This window comes from Oncorhynchus gorbuscha, unplaced genomic scaffold, assembly GCF_021184085.1.
Source record: "Oncorhynchus gorbuscha isolate QuinsamMale2020 ecotype Even-year unplaced genomic scaffold, OgorEven_v1.0 Un_scaffold_510, whole genome shotgun sequence".
NCBI lineage: Eukaryota > Metazoa > Chordata > Actinopteri > Salmoniformes > Salmonidae > Oncorhynchus > Oncorhynchus gorbuscha.
In genome coordinates, this window is record NW_025745342.1 from 629,420 (window position 1) to 647,095 (window position 17,676).

At 47.6% G+C, this 17,676-nt stretch overlaps 1 protein-coding gene across 2 annotated transcripts in view; it reads left to right on the forward strand.

Annotated features, from left to right (window-relative positions):
- Window positions 1–5,968, forward strand: part of LOC124018428 (beta-1,3-N-acetylglucosaminyltransferase lunatic fringe-like) — a 47,881-nt gene extending 41,913 nt beyond the window's left edge. For both annotated transcript variants that reach the window (XM_046333736.1, XM_046333737.1), the window contains 3 exons: window positions 1,064–1,229; window positions 3,504–3,589; window positions 5,483–5,968. In XM_046333736.1, the coding sequence (XP_046189692.1) occupies window positions 1,064–1,229; window positions 3,504–3,589; window positions 5,483–5,549 (319 nt within the window). In that variant the 3' untranslated portion in view covers window positions 5,550–5,968. The remainder of the gene's footprint in view (window positions 1–1,063; window positions 1,230–3,503; window positions 3,590–5,482) is intronic.
- The last annotated feature ends 11,708 nt before the right edge of the window (window positions 5,969–17,676 follow it).

Below are 17,676 nucleotides of genomic sequence, written 5' to 3' on the forward strand. Positions count from 1 at the left end.
ACACTGTTGCCCTAGAGCACACAAAAAACTATACATACCTTGGCCTAAACATCAGCGCCACAGGTAACTTCCACAAAGCTGTGAACGATCTGAGAGACAAGGCAAGAAGGGCATTCTATGCCATCAAAAGAAACATAAATTTCAACATACCAATTAGGATTTGGCTAAAAATACTTGAATCAGTCATAGAGCCCATTGCCCTTTATGGTTGTGAGGTCTGGGGTCCGCTCACCAACCAAGACTTCACAAAATGGGACAAACACCAAATTGAGACTCTGCACGCAGAATTCTGCAAAAATATCCTCCGTGTACAACGTAAAACACCAAATAATGCATGCAGAGCAGAATTAGGCTGATACCCACTAATTATCAAAATCCAGAAAAGAGCCGTTAAATTCTACAACCACCTAAAAGGAAGCGATTCACAAACCTTCCATAACAAAGCCATCACCTACAGAGAGATGAACCTGGAGAAGAGTCCCTAAGCAAGCTGGTCCTGGGGCTCTGTTCACAAACACAAACACACCCTACAGAGCCCCAGGACAACAGCACAATTAGACCCAACCAAATCATGAGAAACAAAAAAGATAATTACTTAACACATTGGAAAGAATTAACAAAAAACAGAGCAAACTAGAATGCTATTTGGCCCTACACAGAGAGTACACAGCGGCAGAATACCTGACCACTGTGACTGACCCAAAATTAAGGAAAGCTTTGACTATGTACAGACTCAGTGAGCATAGCCTTGCTATTGAGAAAGGCCGCCGTAGGCAGACATGGCTCTCAAGAGAAGACAGGCTATGTGCTCACTGCCCACAAAATGAGGTGGAAACTGAGCTGCACTTCCTAACCTCCTGCCCAATGTATGACCATATTAGAGAGACATATTTCCCCCAGATTACACAGATCTACTGGGTGAAATTCCACAGTGTGCCATCACAGCAGCAAGATTTGTGACCTGTTGCCACGAGAAAAGGGCAACCACTGAAGAACAAACCCCATTGTAAATACAGTCTCTCTCTCTCTCTCCTCTTTCCACTCTGTCTCTCCTGGTCCCCAGTGGAGGTAATTTCATGACAACAGCTGATCGTATTCATCTCCCTGACGACTGTACGGTTGGTTACATCATCGAGGCGTTGCTAGGGGTGGGTCTTATCCGCTCCCCACTGTTCCACTCTCACCTGGAGAACCTTCAGCTGGTGTCACCGACACAGATACACCACCAGGTACACACACACACACACATATAAACACACACACACACACACACACACACACACACACACACACACACACACACACACACACACACACACACACACACACACACACACACACACACACACACACACACACACACACACACACACACACATATACACACACACACATATACACACACACACACACATACACATATAAACACACACACATACACACACACACGTACAGTGGGGCAAAAAAAATATTTAGTCAGCCACCAGTTGTGCAAGTTCTCCCACTTAAAAAGATGAGAGAGGCCTGTAAAATCCAGAAAATGACATTGTAGGATTTTTAATGAATTTATTTGCAAATTATGGTGGAAAGTAAGTATTTGGTCACCTACAAACAAGCAAGGTTTCTGGCTCTCACAGACCTGTAATTTCTTCTTTAAGAGGCTCCTCTGTCCTCCACTCGTTACCTGTATTAATGGCACCTGTTTGACTTGTTATCAGTATAAAAGACACCTGTCCACAACCTCAAACCGTCACACTCCAGAAACAAAATTGTAGACCTGCACCAGGCTGGGAAGACTGAATCTGCAATAGGTAAGCAGCTTGGTTTGAAGAAATCAACTGTGGGAGCAAATATTAGGAAATGGAAGACATACAAGATCACTGATAATCTCCCTCAATCTGGGGCTCCATGCAAGATCTCACCCCGTGGAGTCAAAATGATCACAAGAACGGTGAGCAAAAATCCCAGAACCACACGGGGGACCTAGTGAATGACCTGCAGAGAGCTGGGACCAAAGAAACAAAGCCTACCATCAGTAACACACTACGCCACCAGCGACTCAAATCCTGCAGTGCCAGACGTGTCCCCCTGCTTAAGCCAGTACATGTCCAGGCCCGTCTGAAGTTTGCTAGAGAGCATTTGGATGATCCAGAAGAAGATTGGGAGAATGTCATATGGTCAGATGAAAGCAAAATAGAACTTTTGGTAAAAACTCAACTTGTCGTGTTTGGAGGATAAAGAATGCTGAGTTGCATCCAAAGAACACCATACCTACTGTGAAGCATGGGGTGGAAACCTCATGCTTTGGGGCTGTTTTTCTGCAAAGGGACCAGGACGACTGATCCGTGTAAAGGAAAGAATGAATGGGGCCATGTAGCATGTGATTTTGAGTGAAAAGCCTCCTTCCATCAGCAAGGGCATTGAAGATGAAACGTGGCTGGGGTCTTTCAGCATGACAATGATCCCAAACACACCGCCCGGGCAACGAAGGAGTGGCTTCGTAAGAAGCATTTCAAGGTCCTGGAGTGGCCTAGCCAGTCTCCAGATCTCAACCTCATAGAAAATATTTGGAGGGAGTTGAAAGTCCGTGTTGCCCAGCAACAGCCCCAAAACATCACTGCTCTAGAGGAGATCTGCATGGAGGAATGGGCCAAAATACCAGCAACAGTGTGTGAAAACCTTGTGAAGACTTACAGAAAACGTTTGACCTCTGTCATTGCCAACAAAGGGTATATAACAAAGTATTGAGATAAACTTTTGTTATTGACCAAATACTTATTTTCCACCATCATTTGCAAATAAATTCATTAAAAATCCTACAATGTGATTTTCAGGATTTTTTCTTCTCTTTTGTCTGTCATAGTTGAAGTGTACCTATGATGAAAATTACCGGCCTCTCTCATCTTTTTAAGTGGGAGAACTTGCACAATTGGTGGCTGACTAAATACTTTTTTGCCTCACTGTATACACACACACACACACATATATACACACACACACACACGTATACACACACATACACACACACAGTAATACTACTATGGAGTATGGACCCTGTTAAGCTTCAATGGAACACAGTGATAAATACTAGCCAATGGAACACAGTGATAAATACTAGCCAATGGAACACAGTGATAAATACTAGCCAATGGAACACAGTGATAAATACTAGCCAATGGAACACAGTGATAAATACTAGCCAATGGAACACAGTGATAAATACTAGCCAATGGAACACAGTGATAAATACTAGCCAATGGAACACAGTGATAAATACTAGCCAATGGAACACAGTGATAAATACTAGCCAATGGAGCACAGTGATAAATACTAGCCTACTGAATGGAATTTCTCATTTATTTAATGCTGTGTGTGTGTGTGTGTGTGTGTGTGTGTGTGTGTGTGTGTGTGTGTGTGTGTGTGTGTGTGTGTGTGTGTGTGTGTGTGTGTGTGTGTGTGTGTGTGTGTGTGTGTGTGTGTGTGTGTGTGTGTTGCCGTTTCAGGTGACTCTGAGTTATGGAACGTTTGACAGTAAGAGAAACATAATCAATATAAGAGGAGCGCTCTCATTGGACGAAGACCCTACCAGGTAATATAGGGTTTATGTGTGTGTGTATTTTGAGAGCCTACATTGTCTAAGTGAGTGTTTGTGAGCAAAACTCTCTCTATTATGTGTTTTCAAGTTGTTGTATTAAAAGTCACAGCAGGCAGTTTCCATGCAGTGTCAAATTAATTTCCCTTCTCTCACTTCTTTCTCTCCCCCTACTCCCTCCCTTCTCTCTCTTTCCCCTCCTTCTCTCTCCCTCCCTCTCCCTTCTCTCACTCCCCCTCTCCCTCTTTCTCTTTCCCTCCCTCCCCATCTCTTCCCTCTCCCTCTTTCTCTTTCCCTCCCTCCCCATCTCTTCCCTCTCCCCTCCTTCTCTCTCCCTCCCCCTCTCTGCCCCTCTCCCTCCTCTCTCCCCCTCTCTCTCTCCCCACTCCCCCATCTCTCCCTCTCCCTCCCCACTCCCCCATCTCTCCCTCCCTCCTCTCTCCCCCTCTCCCCCCCCTCTGCCCCCCTCTCTCTCCCTCTCCCTCCTCTCTCCCCATCTCTTCCCTCTCCCCTCCTTCTCTCTCCCTCCCCCTCTCTGCCCCTCTCTCTCCCTCTCCCTCCTCTCTCCCTCTCCCTCCTCTCTCCCCATCTCTTCCCTCTCCCCTCCTTCTCTCTCCCCCCCCTCTCTGCCCCTCTCTCCCTCTCCCTCCTCTCTCCCCACTCCCCCTCTCTGCCCCTCTCTCTCCCTCTCCCCCTCTCTCCCCATCTCTTCCCTCTCCCTCCTTCTCTCCCCACTCCCCTCTCTGCCCCTCTCTCTCCCTCTCCCTCCCTCTCTCCCCATCTCTTCCCTCTCCCCTCCTTCTCTCTCCCTCCCCCTCTCTGCCCCTCTCTCTCCCTCTCCCTCCTCTCTCCTCCTCTCTCTCTCCCCCTCCCCCGTCTCTCTCTCTCCCTCTCCCTCCTCTCTCCCCCTCTCTCTCTCCCCCTCCCCCCGTCTCTGCCCCTCTCTCTCCCTCTCCCTCCTCTCTCCCCATCTCTTCCCTCTCCCCTCCTTCTCTCTCTCTCCCTCCTCTCTGCCCCCTCTCTCTCTCCCTCTCCCTCCTCTCTCCCCCTCTCTCCCCCTCCCCCTCCTCCTCTCTCTCCCTCTCCCTCCTCTCTGCCCCTCTCTCCCCCTCTCTCTCTCCCCCTCCCCCATCTCTCCCTCTCCCTCCTCTCTCCCTCTCCCTCCTCTCTCTCCCCTCTCTCCCTCTCCCTCCTCTCTCCCCCTCTCTCCCCCTCCCCCTCCTTCTCTCTCCCTCTCCCTCCCTCTCTGCCCCTCTCTCCCCCTCTCTCTCTCCCCTCCCCCATCTCTCCCCTCTCCCTCCCTCTCCCTCCTCTCTCCCTCTCCCTCCTCTCTCCCCCTCTCCCCTCCCTCCCTCTCTCCCCCCTCTCTCTCCCCCTCCCTCCTCTCTCCCTCCCCCCCTCTCCCTCCTCTCTCCCCCTCTCTCTCTCCCCCTCCCCCTCCCTCCTCTCTCCCTCCCCCTCCCCCTCTCCCTCCTCTCTCCCCCTCTCTCTCTCCCCCTCCCCCTCCTTCTCTCTCCCTCTCCCTCCTCTCTGCCCCTCTCTCCCCTCTCTCTCTCCCCCTCCCCCCATCTCTCCCCTCTCCCTCCTCTCTCCCTCTCCCTCCTCTCTCCCCCTCTCTCCCTCTCCCTCCTCTCTCCCCCTCTCTCCCCCTCCCCCCTCCTTCTCTCTCCCTCTCCCTCCTCTCTGCCCCTCTCTCCCCCTCTCTCTCTCCCCCTCCCCCTCTCCCCTCTCCCTCCTCTCTCCCTCCTCTCTCCCTCTCCCTCCTCTCTCCCCCTCTCTCCCTCTCCCTCCTCTCTCCCCCTCTCTCTCTCTCCCCCTCCTCTCTCCCCCCTCCCCCATCTCTCCCTCCCCATCTCTCCCTCTCTCCCCCTCCCCATCTCTCCCCCTCAGGTTCAGGTCTGTCCATTGTATCTTATACCCAGACACTCCGTGGTGTTCAGCCCTGACCTGGTACTGAGGTACTGACCCCACCAGTCCAGAGACACAGAAAGAGGGGAGAAGACGAGAGATGGAGCAAAGACATGGAAGGGGCGATGGGCAAAGGAGAGAAGTGGAGAAGAGAGACTAGAGATATTGATGAATGGACAGACAGAGGAGAGAACAGGAGAAACAGCCAATAGCCTCCCTCTGTATGGTTCCAGAATGATGATGTCATGATACGGTGCCTTCTGACCATAGAACGGCTTTCTCCAGCTCTCATGTCCTGCTTGGTGTCACAGGGATGGAGTTGGATCGTTTTGGGGTTCCTAGGGCCTCGGGGGGGGGGTGGCACCTCATGGGACGACACTGGATCTCTCCGTCACCGGATCCTTACGCCCTCTAACCCTTGACCTCTAACCCCTAGTCCCTCCCAGAGAGGCCTGGTGGGGGAAGAGACGAGCGACGTCGTTGTGAAGTTGCTGATTGCAGATGGCTCTGTGTGTTGCAGCTCTAACAGAGAGCCTCTGTTTTAAGGCTGTTGTGTCGCTCCGCTTTGTAGCCTGAGTTCCAGTCTGTTTTTGTGCTGTCATCAACTCCTTGCCACGAACTCAATGTCACGTTTGTCTCGTCCACGACAGCGATGTAGTTGGCATGGTAACACAAACAGATCTGGGACCAGGCTATCTATTTTGTGAGTAGAAGTTGTCATTTTTTCCCCCCCTTGGTTGCTAAGGAGAATGGTTCTACATCCTCTTTGGTGTTCCACGTTCCTCTTCCTGCATCTTGGTTGCTAAGGAGAATGGTTCTACATCCTCTTTGGTGTTCCACATTCCTCTTCCTGCATCTTGGAGGCTGAAGGATGTACAAACTGTGTACTGTTTTTTTTTTTTCCTTTTCAATATTCTTCCCAAAATTAAGGTTTATTGTGGATAAAAATAATAATAATAATGTCAACAGACTCCATATCTCTACCAGACCAGTGAAGTGGTGTGTTTTACTGCTCGTTGTTAAACAGTTGATTGTTTATAACTTTTCAGTATTATCTTGTTATTCCATCAGACAGCTGTCAATCAGACCACAGTAATAATGACTTGGAGTTGGATGGTGACCAAGCACTTTGCTGGGAGTTCTGAAGCACCAGGGACTGTGTACATAAAGCAGGTCTCAGAATCGGGCTGCTGGTCTAGGATCAGGTGCCCTCTCTTATTCATTATAATCTAAACGGCCAAACTGATCCTAAATCAGCACTCTTACTCTGACATTCTTTATGAATATGGTTCCAGAAATCCCATTGGGGGGGGGGCTTTAAACCAAACATAACATCCTACTGTATTGAAGACAGACTATGCATTTTGTTACCATGACGATATATATATCTCATGTCCATTTGTAAACAGAGGAATGTCGAAGGAGTAGAACGGGCCTCCCTATTCATGTCAACGATGTCATAATGGGCAGACAGGCAGGCGTTCTAGGTCTATGTTTAGTAGTGGAATCATGAGGCGTGTTGGGAGGGATCAGAGAGGTGGAAACAGAAATAGAATGACTAGAACAGTCTCGGAACCTTTAACCCTGGTCATGTGACTGGTGGGTCCTCTCACATTGGCCGCCAGTCCACCCATCATGCCGTCATAATGGACCTGTTCTATGGGCCCGGTCCATGGATTGTGTTTGTATGAGCCGGAACACGTACATGTTCTCGTGTTCTTAATAAGTGTTCTGATGACCTCTCCTCTCTCTGTGAGGTAATTATTGACCCATAATGGGTTTCTGATTGGAGATTGTTAATGAGAAGTGCTTCTCCTGGACTGGGCCTCTATAGATAAACACCTGTTCTGTTTTGACCACTGAACATCATCTGCTTCAGTCATGTGTTTCTATATTATTCTTTTGATCAGGACGGTTTCTGATTGGGATTTTACTGTGTTGTTGTTGTCTTTGTTGTCTTTATGGTTGTTGTCATTGTTGTTGTTGGATGTATTCTCCAGTATCTGGACTATAGAAAGACAGCAGTATCTCAAGGGATTTGAACGCTGAATATATTGCCTTTTGTCTCACCACAGTGGTTGCTATTCTCTGCTTTTTTAATAAAGCCTAATAATACCTTATTCAGCCTTATAGTGCCTTATTCAGCCTTATAGTGCCTTATTCAGCCTTACAATGCCTTATTCAGCCTTACAGTGCCTTATTCAGCCTTATAGTGTCTTATTCAGCCTTATAGTGTCTTATTCAGCCTTATAGTGTCTTATTCAGCCTTACAGTGTCTTATTCAGCCTTACAATGCCTTATTCAGCCTTACAATGCCTTATTCAGCCTTACAGTGCCTTATTCAGCCTTATAGTGTCTTATTCAGCCTTACAGTGTCTTATTCAGCCTTACAATGCCTTATTCAGCCTTACAATGCCTTATTCAGCCTTACAATGCCTTATTCAGCCTTACAATGCCTTATTCAGCCTTACAATAAAACTTTTTTTTTTTTTTTTCAGTACCTACAGGCTCTGATTCAGCCCTACACCCAAATAAGGGCATTGCGTTCATCCATGGCCTCAGCCTCCCTACCACTGAGGAAGTACAGTTCCCGCTCAGCTCAGTCAAAACTGTTGCTGCTCTGGCTCCCCAATGGTGGAACAAACTCCCTACAGGATGCCTTATCAATCACCACCTTCCGGAGACACCTGAAACCCCCTCTTTAAGGAACACAGGATGGATTATTCACCCCCCTTAAAATATTTAGATGCACTATTGTAAAGTGGTTGTTCCACTGGATGTCCTTATTCATTTGCCTTCGCTCAATGCGTCTTGACTTAAATGTAAATGTAAATGTACAATGCCTTATTCAGCCTTACAATGCCTTATTCAGCCTTACAATGCCTTATTCAGCCTTACAATGCCTTATTCAGCCTTACAATGCCTTATTCAGCCTTACAATGCCTTATTCAGCCTTACAATGCCTTATTCAGCCTTACAATGCCTTATTCAGCCTTACAATGCCTTATTCATCCTATTAATGCCTTATTCAGCCTTAGCAGCGCCTTATTCAGCCTTACAATGCCTTATTCAGTCTTACAATGCCTTATTCAGCCTTACAATGCCTCATTCAGCCTTAATAATGCCTTATTCAGCCTTATAGCTCCTTATTCAGCCTAACAATGCCTTATTCAGCCTAACAATGCCTTATTCAGCCTATTAATGCCTTATTCAGCCTTATAGCACCTTATTCAGCCTTACAATGCCTTATTCAGCCTTATAGCACCTTATTCAGCCTAATAATGCAAACAGATTCTCACACAGACCGAGACACAACCAGATTCTCTCCCTCCCCCCTCTCCCCTTCTCTCTCCCCCTCTCCATTAGTCCTCATCAGTAGGTTCCTCGGTAGAGACAGTCCTGTTATAGTGACTAAACCAGACAACTCCCCACACACAGTATTATCTGTGTAGTTAAATCAAGGCTACATTAAAACATGTATTAAAATCTGTGCAGACGCAACAGAGATTAGAGTCTTACATCAGCAGGTGTGACATGGATCTCCTCTCTCTGGCTCTGCTGCGGACTGGCTGTGTGTGTGTGTTGGGGGGGGGGGGGTTGTCTAGGAATGTTTGACCCTTCACCTTTACCCTCTGACCCAGTTTATGAGTCACTGACTATGCACCCAGATAACACATGTCTGTTTCTCTTTCTGTGGCTCCCACCGACTGACCGACCCACCGCCCACAGACCCACCGCCCCACCCCAGACCCACCGACCACAGACCCACCGACCACCGCCCCACAGACCCACCGACCGACCACCGACCCACCAACCGACCCACCCACCGACCACTGACCACCGACCCACAGCCCACCGCCCCACAACCCACAACCCACCGACCACCGCCCCACAGACCCACAGACCCACCGACCGACCACCGACCCACCAACCGACCCACCGACCACTGACCACTGACCACCGACCCACAGCCCACCGCCCCACAACCCACCGACCGACCCACCGACCCACCGACTACCGACCCACCGACCCACCGACCGACCGACCCACCGCCTACCGACCCACCGACCCACCGACCCAGTGTTGGTCCCATGTTTCATGAGCTGAAATAAAACATCCCAGAAACATGTTCCATAAGCACAAAGACATTCATTTCTCTCAAATTCTGTTTGTTTACATCCCTGTTAGCAAACATTTCTCCTTCGCCAAGATAATCCATCCACCTGACATATGGGACATATCAAGAAACTGATTCAAACAGCATGATGATGACATAGGTGCACCTTGTGCTGTGGACAATAAAAAGGCCAGGTTTGCAAATAATTTTTGCACAAACTGTCAGAAACCGCAGTTCGTGGTTGTAACTGAAATGCTCAACTTCGATGGCCACTGGCCACTGGCACGCTTCACGGATTCATCACGGTTTTAATTGTACTGGGCAGATGGCAGACCACATGTATGGCATCGTGTGGGCAAGCAAATTGCTGATGTCAACATTGTGAAGAGAGTGCCCCCATGGTGGCGGTGGGGTTATGGTATGGGCAGGCATAAGCTACAGACGACAAACACAATTGCATTTTATCGATGGCAACTTGAATGCACCGAGACATCGTGACGAGATCCTGAGGATCATTGTCGTGCCATTCATCCGCCGCCATCACCTCATGTTTCAGTGTGCTAATGCAAGGCCCCATGTCACAGGGATCTGTACGCAATTCCTGGAAACTGAAAATGTCCCAATTCGTCCATGCCCTGCATACTCACCAGACATGTCACCCGTTGAGCATGTTTGGGATGCTCTGGGTCGACATATATACGACAGAGTGTTCCAGTTCCCGCCGATATCCAGCAACTTCGCACAGCCATTGGAGACGAGTGGGACAACATTCTACAGGCCACAATCAACAGCCTGATCCACTTTAAGAGAAGGTGTGTTGTTCTGCATGAGGCAAATGGTGGTCAGACGCCCCTCCTTTCTTTTTAAGGTATCTGTGACCAACAGATGCATATCTGTATTCCCAGCCATGTGAAATCCATAGATTAGGTCCTAATGCATTTATTTCAATTGACTGATTTCCTGATTGAACTGTAACTTGGTAAAATCTTTTACAAAAAGTTGCGTGTTCCATTTTTATATTTTTGTTCCGTGTAATTTGAACAAATATCACTATGGTAATGAACGTATTTCAGTAAAACTGTAATGACTTTCTCAAGAGAAGACAGGTGCAACGTCAATGTTTTTTAATCCAATTTACAACGTTAATCCTGATCATACAAACCCGAGCCTAGATATCCAAAACAAGTAACACATTGTCTGGCTACTGTTTCTATTAGCCTGGCTACTGTTTCTATTAGCCTGGCTACTGTTTCTATTAGCCTGGCTACTGTTTCTATTAGCCTGGCTACTGTTTCTATTAGCCTGGCTACTGTTTCTATTAGCCTGGCTACTGTTTCTATTAGCCTGGCTACTGTTTCTATTAGCCTGGCTACTGTTTCTATTAGGCTGGCTACTGTTTCTATTAGCATGGCTACTGTTTCTATTAGCCTGGCTACTGTTTCTATTAGCCTGGCTACTGTTTCTATTAGCCTGGCTACTGTTTCTATTAGCCTGGCTACTGTTTCTATTAGCCTGGCTACTGTTTCTATTAGCCTGGCTACTGTTTCTATTAGCCTGGCTACTGTTTCTGTCTGGCTACTGTTTCTATTAGCCTGGCTACTGTTTCTATTAGCCTGGCTACTGTTTCTATTAGCCTGGCTACTGTTTCTATTAGCCTGGCTACTGTTTCTATTAGCCTGGCTACTGTTTCTATTAGCCTGGCTACTGTTTCTATTTGGCTGGCTACTGTTTCTATTTGGCTGGCTACTCCATCTACTTTCAGACAACACTGTGTCTAGACTCAAGAGAAAACACTCTTTAATCTGTGACCAACATACAGGAATATCGCCATCTACTGTCAGTGAGTGTGTCATTAGGAGATGTACAGATAGCGGGAGAGAGGAGATGTACAGATAGAGGGAGAGAGGAGATGTACAGATAGAGGGAGAGAGGAGATGGCAGATAGAGGGAGAGAGGAGATGTACAGATAGAGGGAGGCTACTGTTTAGAGGGAGAGCTGAGATGTACAGATAGAGGGAGAGAGGAGATTTCAGATAGAGGGCTACTGAGATGTACAGATGGAGGGAGAGAGGAGATGTACAGATAGAGGGAGAGAGGAGATGTAGATAGAGGGAGAGAGGAGATGTTCAGATATTAGCCTGGCTACAGATAGAGGGAGAGAGGAGATGTACAGATAGAGGGAGAGAGGAGATGTACAGATAGAGGGAGAGAGGAGATGTACAGATAGAGGGAGAGAGGAGATGTACAGATAGAGGGAGAGAGGAGATTAGCCAGATAGAGGGAGAGAGGAGATTTCAGATAGAGGGAGAGATTAGCCAGATGAGATGTACAGATGTTTCAGATAGAGGGGAGAGGAGATGTACAGATAGAGGGAGAGAGGAGATGTACAGATAGAGGGAGCCTGGCTAGATAGAGGGAGAGAGGAGATGTACAGATAGAGGGAGAGCCTGAGCTAGAGGGAGAGAGGAGATGTACAGATAGAGGGAGAGCTGAGATGTACAGATAGAGGGAGAGAGGAGATGTACAGATACAAGAGAGGAGATGTCAGATAGAGGGAGAGAAAACAGATAGAGGGAGAGGGGAGCTTTAATCAGTGACCAGGGGACATACAGGAATGTACAGATAGAGGGAGAGAGGAGATCTACAGATGGGAGAGAGGAGATGTCAGATAGAGGGAGAGAGGAGATGTACAGATAGAGGGAGAGAGGAGATGTACAGATAGAGGGAGAGAGGAGATGTACAGATAGAGGGAGAGAGGAGATGTACAGATAGAGGGAGAGGGGAGATGTACAGATAGAGGGAGAGGGGAGATGTACAGATAGAGGGAGAGGGGAGATGAGAGGGAGAGAGGAGATGTACAGATAGAGGGAGAGAGGAGATGTACAGATACAATAACATACCACTCCGGTCGTTCTGAGTCAAAGTTGTTTTAATTCTGTTTTTAAAACATGGATTCCAGGCTCAATAATGTCACCACCACAGTTGAGAACAGACAGTATTATCATCTTAGTAAACCGTTGTTGTAGCCAGGTACATAAAAACAACCATCAAAAAAATCTACAGTACGGGTTTTATTTTTTTTTACAAAAATGCAATTCAAGACAGTCATTCAGCATTATTATAAAGAAAAACAGAAAACAAAATGGTGCTCTTACCATAATAATAATAATTATTACCCTACAAAAAGAGCTAGCTAGAGTTTGTTTTTTTATGATTCATTTTTTTATTTAGAAGACAGACAAATTAAAACGTGTGATATGAAGAGTTGTTAAATTGTTACAAGTTTAAGAAAAGGCCATTGGTTCTTTAGTTTCCAACAGTATATATATTTTTATTTATTTTTTCGGTCCTCCTCCCGTCGTGCAAAACGCCGTAGTATAAGGAGCGTTGTCATGGTGACGTGATGAACAGAACATTAAGAACGAGTGGAATCACGCCAGTGTCTCGCTGGTCTTTCATTCACAGTAAAGTATATACACACACACACACACTGAGCATGTCAGGGTAGGATGAAGTTGCTTTCCTAGACACTGATCTAAGATCAAATTTTTGTGTTCCGCCTAATGGTTAATATTAGGATAATGGGAGAGTAAATTGATCCTAGATCTGTGGTTAAAGGCAACTTCTACCCGGAGCGAGTTAATCAAGATCGTTTGAACGATTATTCCTATGGACTCTTTCTCCCATTAACTGGAATTCCCTCTTGTTAATACACTACATTTCCCATGATGCAAATGCTAACCAGTGTCAAATTTACAGGAGTGAGGGTGTACTGTAGTTCTAGTGTGTGTGTGTGTGTGTGTGTGTGTGTGTGTGTGTGTGTGTGTGTGTGTGTGTGTGTGTGTGTGTGTGTGTGTGTGTGTGTGTGTGTGTGTGTGACAGTTCACAGGACTATAGATATATTGTCTGCAATAAACGTTAGTGTGTGTGTTTCTTAGATGAAGATTGGATAATAATAATGACCCTTAATTTGCTGGGTCACAGACCACTGTGCTGTTTCTTACGTGGATACAGACAGACAGCTGGCACACAGACCACTGTGCTGTACGTACAGACAGACAGCACACACAGACCACTGTGCTGTACGTACAGACAGACAGCACACACAGAGTACTGTACTGTACAGACAGACAGCACACACAGACCACTGTACTGTACTGTACAGACAGACAGCACACACAGACCACTGTGCTGTACGTACAGACAGACAGCACACACAGGAGAGAAGAGAGCAATACCAAGACTACACTGGACGAGCCATCACACACAAGAGTGATGAGAGAGATTACAGCTACACTATTATCATCATACACTTCACGGCACATAGTAGCGAGAGAGAGAACGACTGGCAGACCCAGAGTTAGATAGAGTACCTAGTAAAGTAAGAGGAAACTTTAGAGTCCTCTATCTTACTCTATGGCCGGCCCCTAGAGATAAACTACTGGCAGCCCCATAGAGTTAGAGTACCTAGTAAGGTAAGCGGGACTTTAGAGTCCTCTGTCTAACTAGTCCTCTGTGGCAGCCCCTAGAGTTAGATGGTACCTGGCCCCTAGAGATAAACGACTGGCAGCCCCATAGAGTTAGATAGAGTACCTAGTAAAGTATCTTACTCTATGGTTGGCCCCTAACCTAGGTTAAGGAGACCTTTCACTTCACCATGTTCCACGAGGCTCTAAGCGTTCCCACAACGCACACACGTCGACGTGTGGGTGTTCTTCTTTTCCATCTCCCATAGTCACCGCGAAGATCGTTTGTGCTTCCGAGAAGAAGAAAAAACTTCCTGTTTTGAGAAAGGTTGTGACCTCTAACCTCATCGTGACCTTTAGTCAGGTCGTTAAAGAAGATCCCTGTTTGACGAAATAATAAAAATTGAAGTAAACATTTATTTATTTAAAGAGAAAGTTGGTCACAGCACCCCAATTCTTCATTATCAAGTTACATTTTTTTAAACTAAATTAAAAACACATTTTATTTTAAGTCTTTCACCGTATGATCCAACATTATCCAGGATTTATTTTCCCTTTCTGAGAATTAAGGAACTAAAAAAAGGAATGATGGGATAAAGAGAGTTCAGCATCCCTCATTATTCAGCTATTTTGGCACAGGTGAGCTCTCCCATGTCCTTCAGTTTAGGAGAGTTCACATCCCTCATTATACAGAGTTATGAACCCACAGATGAGCTCTCCCATGTCCTTCAGTTTAGGAGAGGTCACATCCCTCATTATACAGAGTTATGAACCCACAGGTGAGCTCTCCCATGTCCTTCAGTTTAGATGAGCTCTCCCATGGAGAGGTCACATCCCTCATTATACAGAGTTATGAACCCACAGATGAGCTCTCCCATGTCTTTCAGTTTAGGAGAGGTCACATCCCTCATTATACAGAGTTATGAACCCACAGATGAGCTCTCCCATGTCCTTCAGTTTAGGAGAGGTCACATCCCTCATTATACAGAGTTGTTAACCCAGGTGACAGATGAGCTCTCCCATGTCCTTTCCTCTTTTCATTGAGTCCCAGAGTTAGTTTGGGAACGCAAACTCTTTCTCTGGGAATCTGGAATCTGATTTCAGAACGTTTGGAATTCCACCATGTTCCGTTCGGTCCTGGACTCATATTTACATGTGCGTTAGACGCACGCAAACACACACAGAACACATGAACACACTCAAGAGAGAGCTCACGATTCAAGTTGTAGTCATACATGTAGTTAGTTAACGTGGCTCTTAACACAGGCTAAATGCTAACATGTCACTGCTGTACAGTGGTGGCTAAATCTATCTACAGAGAGTGGTTACTCCACAACATGGCTTTCTGATGCAGCTTCAGGCCACATGGTCCGTCTGCACAACAGCCCTTTTGCAGTGAAGTTTGAAACTCCAGATGTTACAGGAATGTTGGGCGTTTGCAGAGTGCAGGGGCCGTTTTGCAGTGCAGTTTTGCAGGGCCGTTTTGCAGAGTGCAGGGGCCGTTTTGCAGAGTGCAGGGGCCGTTTTGCAGAGTGCAGGGGCCGTTTTGCAGTCAGATTCTGTGTCCTAGTGGCTTGGTAGATTAGATGGCAGGAGGGTTGTTTACAGAGGCAGGTAGAGTAGAGAGAGGTACACACATGTACAGGCCTCTGTGTGTGTGTGTGTGTGGCCTAGAATGAGATACAGCCTCAGTCCTTGGAAACACACACTCTAAATACCGCCATGTTTCAGTTGAGTCTTCCTCCAGAATGTAACTCATACTATTTCACTATTTACAGTTCAATACAGGATGTTTTGTGTGTGGCTCACACCATGCAGTCACCACCAGAGGGCAGTACACTTAATAAACAGGCTCATACCTGCAGTCACCACCAGAGGACAGTATACTTAATAAACAGGCTCATACCGGCAGTGACCACCAGAGGGCAGTACACTTAATAAACAGGCTCATACCGGCAGTGACCACCAGAGGGCAGTATACTTAATAAACAGGCTCATACCGGCAGTGACCACCAGATGGCAGTATACTTAATAAACACGCTCATACCGGCAGTGACCACCAGAGGGCAGTATACTTGGTAAAGAGGTGGAGGATCCAGCTTGAGATGGTGTAAAGCTGAGTGGGACTGTGGGAGCTGAGGTGGTGGTGGGGGAGGGGAGATCTACAAGGTTCATGGTGATCTTCTGGAGTCTGTAGGTAGGTTGGTGGTGGTTGGCTGATTGGTTGAGGTTCTGTTCTGGTGGGCTGGGTGGTCCGTTGGTTGGCTCTGGCTTTCAACCCACTGTGGTCTGTTCAGGTGAATCTGAGAAGTATTATTTTAGTGGTTCCTATGGGCTGAGGAAGTGGTTGTGATCCTTAGTGGTTCTGGTTCTATACGTGGACTACTGTGTCAACAGGTTCTAAGGAGTTGGTGGTTCTCGTGGGTTGTGGTTCTTTAGTGGAATGAAAAATTGGTTCTGGTTTGTTCCCGTTCTTTTGCGGTTGATGAGTTCTGTCTAGAAGATTCTGGTAGGTTATAATAGGTTCTAGGAGGTTTTGGTTTTGGAAGGTTCTAGGAGGTTTTGGTAGGTTCTGGAAGGTTCTAGTGGACAGATGACTGTGGTCTGACGAGGGGATGTGGTCGGCTGGCTGGGTCCAACTGGTCATTGGGGACTGACCGTCGGTTCTGGTCCGGTCCACTGGTGGCCAGATACTTGGCCCTCATACTCGAGGTGTACTGGAGAGAAAGAGAGAGAGAGAGCGGTAGGGGAGAAAGACAGAGGGGGAAGAGAGAGAGAGGGAGGGAAGAAGAGAGAGTAGGGGAAAGACGGAGAGGGGAAGAGAGAGGGGAGGAGGGGAAGAGAGAGAGGGAGGGGGAGAAGAGAGAGGGGGAAGAGAGAGAGGGAGGGGAAGAGAGAGAGGGAGGGAAGAGAGAGAGTGGTAGGGAGAGGAAGAGAGAGAAGAGAGAGAGGGGAAGAGAGAGAGGAGGGGGAGAGCGAGGGAGAGGGGGAAGAGAGAGAGGGAGGGAGAGGGAGTGGAAGAGAGCGAGGGAGGGAAAGAGGGGAGAGTGGTAGGGGAAAAGACAGACAGAGGAAGAGAGAGAGGAGGAAGAGAGAGAGAGGGAGAAAGAGAGGGGAGGGGAAGAGAGAGGGGGAGGGGAGGAAGAGGGGAGGAGAGAGTGGTAGGGGAGAAAGATAGACAGAGGGGAAAGAGAGAGAGGGAGGGGGAAGGGAAGAGCGAGAGAGAGGGAGGGGAAGGGGAGAGCGAGAGAGAGGGGAGGGGAAGAGAGAGAGGGGGAGGGGGTTAAAGACAGAGGGGGAAGAGAGAGAGGGGGAGAGGGAGGGGGAAGAGGGAGGGGGAGGGAGGGGGAAGAGAGAGAGGGGGAAGAGAGAGAGGGGGAAGAGAGAGAGGGGAGGGGGAAGAGAGAGAGGGGAGGGGGGAAAGAGAGAGAGAGGGGGAAGAGAGAGAGAGGGAGGGGGAAGGGAAGAGCAAGAGAGAGGGAGGGGAAGAGAGAGAGGGGGAGGGGGGTGAAAGAGAGAGGGAGGGGGAAGGGAAGAGCGAGAGAGAGAGGGAGGGGAAGAGAGAGAGGGGGAAGGGGGGTGAAAGAGAGAGG